Source organism: Balaenoptera borealis (genome assembly GCF_965194805.1).
Source record: "Balaenoptera borealis genome assembly, chromosome: 20".
Taxonomy (NCBI): domain Eukaryota; kingdom Metazoa; phylum Chordata; class Mammalia; order Artiodactyla; family Balaenopteridae; genus Balaenoptera; species Balaenoptera borealis.
Genome location: NC_138879.1, coordinates 47,445,862 through 47,457,897, shown reverse-complemented (window position 1 = coordinate 47,457,897; position 12,036 = coordinate 47,445,862). Strand labels below are relative to the sequence as shown.

At 43.3% G+C, this 12,036-nt stretch overlaps 1 protein-coding gene across 2 annotated transcripts in view; it reads right to left on the bottom strand.

Moving 5' to 3' along the window:
- Window positions 1-12,036, bottom strand: part of VPS53 (VPS53 subunit of GARP complex) — a 125,469-nt gene that overhangs the window by 79,212 nt on the left and 34,221 nt on the right. For both annotated transcript variants that reach the window (XM_082370608.1, XM_082370609.1), the window contains 2 exons: window positions 10,661-10,780; window positions 322-400 (listed from right to left, as the gene is read on the bottom strand). In XM_082370608.1, coding sequence (XP_082226734.1) covers window positions 322-400; window positions 10,661-10,780 — 199 coding nt within the window. The remainder of the gene's footprint in view (window positions 1-321; window positions 401-10,660; window positions 10,781-12,036) is intronic.

Here is a 12,036-nt window from a genome sequence, read left to right as displayed (position 1 = left end):
TATTATTATTATTTTTTTAAAACATAGCCATGAGAAAAAGAAGGAATTTACTGGGCAGACATCTTGGGTTTGACACACATTAAATTAAACTGAAACAAATCCTCACTTTTTGATGCTGGGAGGACACAGATGGGGAATCATTGTCGCTTTGGGATATTTAAAATCAAGGATGGTCTCATTACCCTGAACCTCTAACAAACAGACTTTACGGCTGCTGGCAAACGCTTCTGGAATGGTAAATGAACAGTAGCTACAGTGAGTGTGCATCAGGCGCAAATGGTGATAATATCCAAAGACTGAAGGGAAAAGGCAAAACAATACCTTGGTACCCTGGGAAGGAAATGCTTCTTCGAAATCAGCCAGGATTTGCTGTCCTAACTCGGTCTGGGCGGCCTTCACTCTGTAGGGAAAAGAGAACATATCATTGCCTGGTATCAATTTCCAAATGTCCGTAAGTAGTTATGCACAGATCCGTAGGGGTTAGAACTGTTGAAGTCTTTAGGGATCATCCAGGAAGCGGGGAGGGGTGGCTAGATAAGAGAGGTCACACATTAGTTAGCAGCAGGTTTATGACCAGGACCCAGGCATCGGATTCATTCTCACTACGGATTTTCCACATCCCAAAGTTCTCCTAGGCCACCTCTCACCCGTTGTGAGGTAGTATATGTTAATCTTTACAAAATGTCATTAGGGGGTAGTTATGCTGCAGGAAAATGCTATATAATAATGCCCAAATCACATATAAATCCATTTCGGGTTACTGGTATAACCACTCTCCAGCTCCGTGGAGTACAGGATGGGAGGAGGGCTCCACAGTGCTTCAGAGTCGCTGTTTTTTCAACCCGCAAACTAATATCAGGATCCCAAGTTTTAACAAGATAACAAAAAGAATGTTTTCTAAAGCAAAATAGATCCAAATGATAAAATGAACTGCTAATTGAGGGTGAAGGCCACTGAATGAAGATTTAAGTTCTCTCAGAAGACTGTGAAGATGAAAACTGAGTTATACTGAACATGAGTTAGAACAGGGAAGTCGGTCCTGAACACGGTGGTTTGTATGGAAGCGAGGAGCTCAAGAAATATTTGTCAGCTGAGAGGAAAGAGGAGGAAGGAGAAGCAGCTGGGAGGGAAAGGAGCTACGGGTCAGCCTCCTGCGAGGAGCTTGCCCTCCACCAGCCCCAGGAGCTGGATGCCTCCCACCAGCCGTCCTCAGAGCTGGACGGCCCTGAGCCTGAGGCAAATATTTTATCTTTGCTAAAAGCACCATAAAATAACGTTCTTCCTTTTTTGGTCTCCACCCTGTTACTTTGGAATTAACTTTATGAAGTTTCTAGAAATAGCGAACAGCTCAAAACCACAATTTCTTTGGCTACTAGGCAGTGCCTGGCGACGTACTCAGATTTTTTTTTTTTAATGAGGGGATAGTCAGGACCCAAAACAGTTTGGTTTTTCTATGGCATAGTTATAATTATGCCTTATTCCAAATACTTTCCAGGGTTTTTCCACTATCTTCAAAACTTTTAAAACCACTCTTACAGGTGGGTTTGCAGCCTCTTTAGTCACCTTCCGAGGGGGTTAGAAATGACAGAGATAAGGCTATCACTGGAGGAGCCCCCCAGGCAGAATCAGGGCCATCCATCTAGAGTTGCCCAGTGGACCACAGGAAACATTCCTTGAGTGTGAGCTCTGACAGGACAGAAGAGAACATGCTTTTGTTAAACCGTTGCCTCCAAGGTCTTATGACTCCACATAACAGGCCAGGCAGACAGACTGCCCTGGTGCCAGGTCACAAGACGGAGCTTCCAGAGCCTCAGGCCCCTCTGTTCCTCCTCTCCCCTTGGCAGCGCACAGAGAGCACAGGTTCCCTCCTAAGCCACAGGATCATTCCTGGAGGGGGAGCTCCAGCCCCGCCAGGAACAGTCACAGTCTTATTCTCAGGGCTCCTGAGCACTTCAGTGATAAAGATGGTCCCAGCTCTGCCTCTGTCACCCTACCCAGCCCACCATCCCCTAACTCCATATTCTTAACCAGATTTGAAACTGTGGTGCCTGAGGTAACATGGATGGACCTAGAGATGACCACACTAAGTGAAGTAAGTCAGAAGGAGAAAGACAAATACCATATGCTAACACATATATGTGGAATCTAAAATATGACATAAGAACCTATCTATGAAACAGAAACAGACTCACAGACATAGAGAACAGACTTATGGTTGCCAAGGGGGAGGAGGGGCGGGGGAGGGATGGATTGGGAGTTTGGGATAAGCAGGTGCAAACTATTATATTGGGTAAGTTCGTCCACATTTTTCCGTAAGATCTTATGAACTTTTTGGCCAACCCAATATATAGACTGGATAAACAACAAGGTCCTACTGTATAGCACACAGAACTATATTCAATATCCTGTGATAAACCATAATGGAAAAGAATATGAAAAAGAATGTAGGGCTTCCCTGGTGGCGCAGTGGTTGAGAGTCTGCCTGCCAATGCAGGGGACACGGGTTCGAGCCCTGGTCTGGGAAGATCCCACATGCTGCGGAGCAACTGGGCCCGTGAGCCACAACTACTGAGCCTGCGCGTCTGGAGCTTGTGCTCCGCAACAAGAGAGGCCGTGACAGTGAGAGGCCCACGCACCGCGATGAACAGTGGCCCCCACTCGCCGCAACTAGAGAAAACCCTCGCACAGAAACGGAGACCCAACACAGCCAAAATAAATTAATTAATTAAAAAAAAAAAAGGAATGTATATACATGTATAACTGAATCACTTTACTGTACAGCAAAAATTAACACAGCATTGTAAATCAACTACACTTCAATAAAATCCATTAAAAAAAAAAAAAAAAGAAATTGGGGTGCCTGAAAAGATAACCAAAGCCTATGATAAATACAGAAGTACCAGGCTGTGATTTGCAGACCCCCTTGCCTTCTTCTTCAATCCATTCCCAAGGTCACCTCTTGAGATAGTCTAGACTTAGCTGTGCCACTGGTGAGCTACGTGTAATCCTAATTAAGCCACTTCCCCTATGTGGGCCACGACTAAGAATGGTTGTGAAATAAGAGGGTGGGGATGGAGGCCTGGACTAGATGCCTTTCAGTATCCGCTCCAATACTATTCTACCACACCCATCGTACAGCGCTAGCTGGCAATGGCATCCATCTTTACAGGTGACTGGAAGTCGGATGTTTAATTAATGTTGGAGCAGAATAATAAGCTTTTGCACATAAATGTTTCCAAGCATAGTTCCTGAAGTTACTACCAGTGACTCAGATGAGAGAGAAACCATTTCCCTTACTAACAATAACGATGGCATCTATAAACCCAAACCATGATCCGTGCACTTTCAGGGTAAGATGTCAAGAGCAGTCTTTACGATCAGTTGCCTGAGCAGGATCCTACAAAGACGTCAACATACTTAAAAGAACACAGCTTCGGTCTCACTCCTTTATACTCCTTCCTCTTCCAAAGATGAAAAGTAAGTTCCTACTGTGAAGAGATGGAGCAACAGACTCTGTTAGCGGAGCATATATGTGAGTTCAGCTACCAAGACTTCCTAGTCATTGTTAGGAAAATCAACCTACCACTACTAGAGAAGACGGGAAATAACAATTCCTCCTGGCATCCAAATAAGCTCGGCCTGGTTGGGTGGTGACAACTCAGTGCTGACCACTCGTAGGAGAGGAAAGATTCCCTGTGCTGCCCGGAAAGGAAGGTGAACCAACTGTCTCCTAGCATCCTCCACGCCATGTGACCAAGGTCTGTTCAAGGGCGTCATTCCCTAAATGTGCTATCAGATTTCATAAGGGGTGGCAGCAGAGGGACAGCAAACTATGAAAACCACTTAGACATTTATGGATAAAATAACCCTGATGCTTCCAATACCTTGCGAATGACAGTCCTAAAGAAAAGACCCTCAATGATTCGCAATAAACTGACCTCCCAAAATACAGAGTCTGTACCAGACAGAATGGTTAGTCAGTCAGATTAGTCAGACGCTCCATCTCCAAATAGACAGAATCTCAACCCAGAATCTTAGAGTGACTCAGTGGGATGCTTTGAGATCATCAAGTACAACCCTTACACTTTCTTTTGAAACTTAAGTTCTTTCTGTCATAGTCACACAGCTAGCCAGGCCTTTTCTCTCTTTTTTTTTCAAACTTTATTGAAGTATAGTTGATTAGCCAGCCCTTTTCATTCTCCACTTTAGTTTCTTTGATCACTAAGCCATATGATCCCCTCAACCTGCCAAGTACCTGTCATGTATAAGAGGTCAGAAATAGCCCTGAAAAATATGTTTCAGTTCAAAGGTTTCATGGGTTTCAAGGAATGCAAGAATCTTCCATTCTTCCTCAGGAAATACTGACTGATTACTAGACACATTTGCTTTCATGGATATTCTTAAGCCAGAGGATCTGAAATGTAAAGATGACATTAAAGAAAAAAAATCTTTCCTTCAACGCTACATTAACGTTTAAGCATTTTCCAGAAGGGTAGATGGAAGAAACAGCTATATTCAAATCCAAGCCTATGAACTTCATATTTCAAATGTACAGGCAAAGATTTCAGAACACAACCCTTTGTATGACTTCCACAGTTTACAGACAGCAAGCTATTAAGTTAGAGAAGCTGAAGCAGCACGCAGGATGTTAACTCTTCTGCCTTCTCCCCTCCCCCCAAACAAACAAGCTATTTCTATCATTTCCAGATGGTTCTACCATCACTATGTAAACATAAGGGAGGAATATTCACCAGAAATGATGCTAAAAATAAGAAGTCTGGACTCTGCTCAAACTTTTAGTACCTCTTGAAAAAGAACTGTAGTCAGACACTGGAAACGAGAGATTCCTTCCCTTCCGTTATTTTTCGTGTTACTTAATAGTATATATTCTCTATTAATCAACACATTTTTTTTTTTTTTTACAAATAGAAGTTGTGAAATGAACTATAAGAAAAGTAAATCCTCCTGTGTTTGCAGCAACCCTACATGATAATGAATGGCTGGAGCCCCAAACTATACTGATAGAATGTTATCTTTTTCTATTTTTAAGGGGAGTGTTATTACAGCAGTGATCACAAAGTTCCTTCAAATTTATAAAACCACTTCTTTGAAAAAAATGTTAAAAGGAAAGGAATCCTAAAAGAGTGCATTCTCTTGTTTGTCCCTATGGTGCTTTTTTATAACTAAAATTCAGTTCTGCCACATTCCTGCCATTCAACAATGCCCATCTCACGCAACCAATGGGTAACCTACTCTTCCCCACATCTCCTTGACCTCATGGTCACTGTCATGGTATGGTCTTCATCTTTTCTAATCCAGAACATAGCCCCAACCTCCAGTCTCTTGTACCTATAACCCACAAGAGTTTTACAAAATACAAGTGAGACCATGCCTTTCCCCGCTTAAAATCTTTTATTGTCCACAAGATGAAGAACGGATTCTTTAGCGAGGCATATAGAATCTGACCCTGCCTACCCAGACAGACTTTCACCTTCCACTGTCTCCCCAAGTACCTCGATGTTCTCTCTCTCTCCTATTTTTCCCCCCCTCTCTCTTCTTGTCTTGGTGGTAAGATCCTACCCATTCTTTTAAGATCACATTAAAATTGAATTCTTCTATGACCCCTATCCTTGGCCCCTGAAGGGTCAGTCTATCAATTCCCTGCTGTGCCTGTACATACACTATATCCATCCTATACTGAAATTTTCTATTAGTGTCTCTCATAAAAATGGTGAGCGCTTTGAGGGCAGAGAGTATGTGTTTCTTATCTTTGTGCCCTCAGCCCCCCAGCACAGGGCCTGGGATACAAAAGTGTGTGGTAAGTATCTATTAGGTGAGTGAAGAGAAGAACAAGTGAACAGGAAAAAAGGTCAACTCTGGATTATCAGGAGGGTAAGGGGAGGTGATGTTGCCTCTCCTCCCCCCCCCATCCACTGAGAGCGAGTCTGCCTTCTCCAGCCAAGCTTCCTTCTTTCCTGCAGCTCACAAAGCCCCGTCTGTCTGCTCTCCTGGCTGCTTCACATCCCCAGTGTGACATGGCGATCAGCCAGCTCTGAGTGTGAAGGGTTTAGGAAGGATAAGGGAAAGGGTGGTGATTTCCCGAGTATTCCGCCAAGCTCTGTTCCAACATTCCTTAACAGTTCCTTGGCATTTCACCTCTAAGATGGCACCCTGAGCACGCAGTGCAACTCCTCCCCTTCCTGTCCCAGAAACTCAGAAATAATGAAAAGATTTTAATAAGAATCCAGAACTGGGCAAGAAAAGGAGTGGTAGGCTAGAAACTCTGGTAGGAGAGGATTGAAGAAGGAAACCCCTGCCTAAAATGGCTTCTCAAAGATGAAGGACATGAGGGGAGTGGATACCAGAGCAGGAGGGGGGCCCCGGGGAACCGCTGGAGGGATACGTTGGGGTCCTGCAAGAGAAGCAACGAAGCCAGTGCCCAGGTCTCACCCCTGCCTTGAATGTTCAGGTCAGGAATGGGTGTGGGTCTGAGAAGCCCAGCAGGGACCAGAGGGCTGACAACATCCAGGCAGATCAGGGAGCCCTCGGGCCCAGAAGATAAGCCACCAGCATATCCCACCTGGCAGTTCCCCCAGCTCCAGCTCCACCTCACCTGAGAAGCACAGTCTGTGGCACACGTAGCCGAGCGGCACATCCCGCCTCCCCCTCACAAGCAGGTGACAGTAAAAGAGCATCCCTGATCAGAATGACAGAGAATCTCAGAGCCAAAACTGAGCGATCAGCTAGAAATCACCAAATATTGGAAGAGTGCAAACACCAAGAAAGAGAGTCATCGTGCTCAGCAAACCAAAGACCTGACATCAGAGGACAGAGAAATGGAACAGGTGACTCAGAACTTTAAAACGCACATAGATTATACTCCCTGAGAGACTTAAGAGGATACTATGCCCATGAAAAAAGAATCAACTAGATACCCTGAAGATTAAAGTTGGATTGTTGAAATAAAAACTCAACAGCTGGGCGAAATAACAGGATGGGCAAGATTGAAGGATAAATTAAAACAGGAGGGTTGAGTTGAGGAATTCAGCTTAACACAACAAAAAGATACAAGGTATTTAAAAAAATTAAGAAACAAGGCAGCAGATCTAGAAGTTCCAATATTCATGTACTAGGGATTCCACAAAGAGAGAACACAGAGAACAAAGCATAAAAACTACTCGAAGAAATAAAGGAGGACAATTTCTTGGAATTTAAGAAACTCATGAGTCTTCAGATTAAGAATACAATTAAGGGGGCTTCCCTGTGGCACAGTGGTTAAGAATCCACCTGCCTATGCAGGGGACACGGGTTTGATCCCTGGTCCGTGAAGATCCCACATGCCGCGGAGCAACCAAGCCCATGTGCCACAACTACTGAGCCTGTGTTCCAGAGCCCGTGTGCCACAACTACTGAGCCGGCATGCCACAACTACTGAAGCCCATGTACTAGAGCCCGTGCTCCGCAACAAGAGAAGCCACCACAGTGAGAAGCCTGCGCACCACAATGAAGAGTAGCCCCCGCTCGCCACAACTAGAGAAAGCCCACGTGCGGAAACGAAGACTCAACACAGCAAAAAATAAATAAATAAATTAAGATACAATATTAAAAAAGAAAAGAATACAATTAAGTACAGAGCAACATGAATGAAAAGAGACTTATGTCCTAGTGAAATTCCTGATTCTCCCACCCCCAAATCTCAAATGCTTCCAGAACAAAGTAAATAGATTATCTTATAAAGGAATAAGAATGAGATGGACTTCAGATTTTTAATAGGCACCAGACGACAGATTTGCTTAGTCTACACTACAACAGCCACAAGGTGGAAGCAACCCAAGTGTCCATCAACAGATGAATGGACAAACAAAATATAGTCTATATGTACAATAAAATATCCAGCCTTAAAAAGGAATGAAATTCTGATAAATGATACAACACGGATGAACCTGAAAACGTGCTAAATGAAATAAGCCAGACACAAAAGGACAAATAGTATATGATTCCACGTATATGAGGTACCCAGAATAAGCAAATTCATAGATAGAAAATAGAACACAGGTTACCAGAGGCAGGGAAGAGGAGGCAATGAGTATTATTATTTAATGCATACAAAGTTTCTGTCTGGGGTAATAAAAAAGTTTCGGAAATAGAGTGGTAATGGTTGTACGATACTGTGAATTTATTGATACTTAATGCTACAAAATTGTACACTAAAAAATTATTAAAATGGTAAATTTTATGTAACGTATATTTCAACACAATTTTTAAAAAGGAAAAAAAATAAGTAGGCAACATGAATAGACCAATTACCATTGAAGAAACTGAAAGGACAAAGATCTGCCTTGAAAACAGGTGATGCACCTAGATGGTTTTACAGGCAAGATCTGCCAGATCTGACAAAGGATTAGTATCCAGAATACATACAGAACTCCTACAAATCAATAAGGAAGGGATAACTAACTCAGCAGACAAACAGACAAAGGATATAAACTGGCATTTCACAGAGGAAATGCAAATGGCCTATAATCAAGTGAAAAGAAACTAATCTCACTAGTTAACAGAGAAATGAAAATGAAAGGAACTAGGTACCATTTTTCATCCATCAGATAAATGAAAAGGAAAACTGACAATATCAAGTGTTGTTGAGGATATGGGGAAATGGGTACTCACACACTATGCAGATGGTACTATAAATAAATAAAGCCTCTTTGGAGGGCAAAGGGGCAGCAGTTATTAAAATTTTAAATGCACGTGACCTATCACCCAGAATCTATCCTAGAGAAATACTTGCAGATGTGCAAAAGGGAGTATACTTTTACAATTAGAAGCAAACAGCCTAGTGATATGAAAATGGTTAAATAATCTGTGGTATGTTATACTACAGAATTCTATGCATCTGTTAAAAAGAATGAGATAGGTTTGTATACACTGATGTGGAAAAACCTCTAGAATACACTGCTAAGCTAAAAACAAAGAGAAAGTTTCAGAATGAAGCATACACTATGAGATCATTTAAAACAAAACAAAGCAAAATAAACCCACAATCTAAAACTATAGATTTATTAAAATGCACAGAAAAATATCTGGAGGATAAGCATTAAATTGATAATAGTAACTACTTCTATGGGTAGCACTGGGGTGTGAGGTATAGTTAAAGAGGACTTAAGTTTCACCTGTATGTTGACTTTTTTCTAATAAAGAAAATGTATATGTGTATTACTTACATAATTAGAAATAAAGTAACTTAGAAAAGAAGAGGCCTGCAGCCATCAGGCCTCATGAGAAAGCAGAGTTGAAAATGATGGCTCCTGCTGAGTACCAGCCCCTTCGTTTCCTCTTTTTTGCCAAAAAAAGGTTGGGATCCATCAATTTTGACTGTCTCTTAGTATTCTCCCTGCTGCTACTTCTAACAGAAAAGGCATTAAATTCCCCACCCCTTATCTTCCTTCAGATCCTCATCTTCCTTCTCTTTAAGCATCTGCCTTTCTTTCTACTGGCTCTGAATCTGGGATTACAACTCAACAGAATAGGAAGTAAAGAACAAATTTAAAGAGGCTAAGTCATCATTTTGTCACATCTGAAGTTCAAGGGCAGACTGTACTTGCAAAGACTACCACAGCAATCTCTCATCCCACGTGCTCGTTTTTTATTATTATTTTTTAATAATACTTTAAAAATTTTTATTTATTTATTTTTGGCTGCATTGTGTCTTCGTTGCTGCAGGCTTTCTCTAGTTGCAGTGAGTGGAGGCTACTCTTCGTTGCGGTGCACGGGCTTCTCATTGCGGTGGCTTCTCTCGTTGCAGAGCACGGCTTCAGCAGTTGTGGCTCGTGGGCTCTAGAGCGCAGGCTCAGTAGTCGTGGCGCACGGGCTTAGTTGCTCCACGGCATGTGGGATCTTCCCAGACCAGGGATCGAACCCTGCATTGGCAGGCGGATTCTTAACCACTGCGCCACCAGGGAAGTCCCCCACGTGCTCTTTATACCAATGGGACTTTGACACTCCTCCCGTTGGGGGTGGCGGAGGCTATATCCCTTCCTCTTGAATCCTGACATGCTTGTGACTACAGAAACGACTCTCTGTGACTTCTAAGACCTGGCTCTCTTGGCATGCTCATTCATGGCCCCAGCACCACCTCACCATGAAGAAGCCCAAGCAGCCCAGGGAGGACAACCCAGCTGAGCTCGCAGCTGACAGCAAGCACCAATCTGCCACCCATGAGATTAAACCAACGGATCCTCCAGTCCCCTGTGGAGCTGCCCCAGCTGACGCTGCACGGAGCAGAGATGAGCTGGCCCTGCTGGGCCAGCCTACATTACACGAGCGAAATAACTGTTGTCATCAGCCACGAAGTCCTGGGTTTTGTTGGTTTGTTACAAGGAAACAGACAACTGGAACAGTTGCCCTCACGAACGTGGGCTTGGTTCACTCCAGTGAACCAGGCCAGCAACTATCTAACACAGGTAGTGTTAGAAGACATGGTAAGGAGGTGGTGAGGGGACATAGAGGGGACGTCTGCAACAGACAGAGTCAGATCAGGTGACCTCTGAGGCTCCTTCCCACAGTGAGATTGTACAATGAACATCCTGAGCTGAGTGCTTAAGCACTTCCCAGCACCACCTTTTCTTAAAAGGGAAGATCGTTTTCTCCAATGACGTTTTACCTTTCAGAAAGCTGCCGGATCTGTGGAATTCCCATATATTTGTGGAAGTGCTCCAGAACATTCATTACGCCCTGAAGAAGATTAGCAACTTCTCCATACTGCCTTCTCCTGGTCATGGCTCTGCAAGGAAATAGGAAGTTGAGGACTCCAGAAAAACACTAAGGACACAAGATACAGATATGGACCAACCTACTCTGTGCTCTAAAATAGACATCAACTCAACTTAATAAGCATTTCCTGAGCACTGAATATATATGGTGCTGTGCACTGGGGGAGAAAAAAAATAAGACTGGGTCCAAATCCTTAAGGGGACAGGAGTTAGTAAGGGAGAGCGACAAGGACACATCTAAGTAGTACCAAGTAGGATGAATGGAGCTCTAAACAGAAGTCCAAGTTATGTGCTCTGGGACGTACAAAAGAATGTGTGAGTGATGGAGTCTCCCTGGGTGGGGGAAGGGGAATCTGGGAAGACTATGGATTTGGGATTTGGGATTTGGGTTGGGTATTATGGATTAGTTGGCTTTTGACAGACAGCAGGGGTCGGGATGTTACTATTTGAGGGTTACGGCATTTGAGCAAACCAAACACATCTCAGGACACAACAAAGAGCACGTATATGCACTTACATGTTAACTCAAATCTGTAGACTTTAAGCCAATGTTAAGCAACTCTGTGTATGTTTAGGTATGTTTAGTTTCCCTGCTGCTAAGGTTAATGAAGCTTAAATAAAAGGATGCTGATAAAATCAACAGTTACACACAGCAAGGAAGGAACAAACTATTAGATCTAAAATTTTCATTAGGATTGGGTTTTTAAATTAAATGTATAATTTATGACTTCCTTTACAAGGCATTTAAAAAGACAGGATCAAGTTCAAGCCAAGGAGTTACGTTGCTACCACTGCCTGGTCTGCTGGTTTGTTGGAAAGCACTGAGCACCTGGGGAAAGGGACAAGGACATGGGCCTGCTGACCTCTCGGATCACTGCTCGCAGGAGAACAGGCCAGGGTTCACTGAAGACCATGCAATGTGTGGGAGAGACCAGGAAGGAGTCTGTCCCCTATTCGCCCCAACTTTGGATACTGCTTCGTTGTGGTCAATAACCAACTCTTCCTTTTAATACTGTTTCTCATGTTCTCATGTACCATTCCCTATAGTTCCCTTATAAGCCAAACAGAAAGCTTCTGCCTTTGAACAAGTGGGTGGAAAAAAAAAGAAAAAAGTGGGTACAAGGATATGTTTCCATAAGGCATGTTCAACGACAGTGCAACTGAGCCCAACACAAGCAGGAAAACTTGCCAATGCGCAGGCTGGGGGCGTGATTACAGCCCTACACTGCCTCGTCAGCCTCCGTGGTAGAGATCTACCACACGGAAA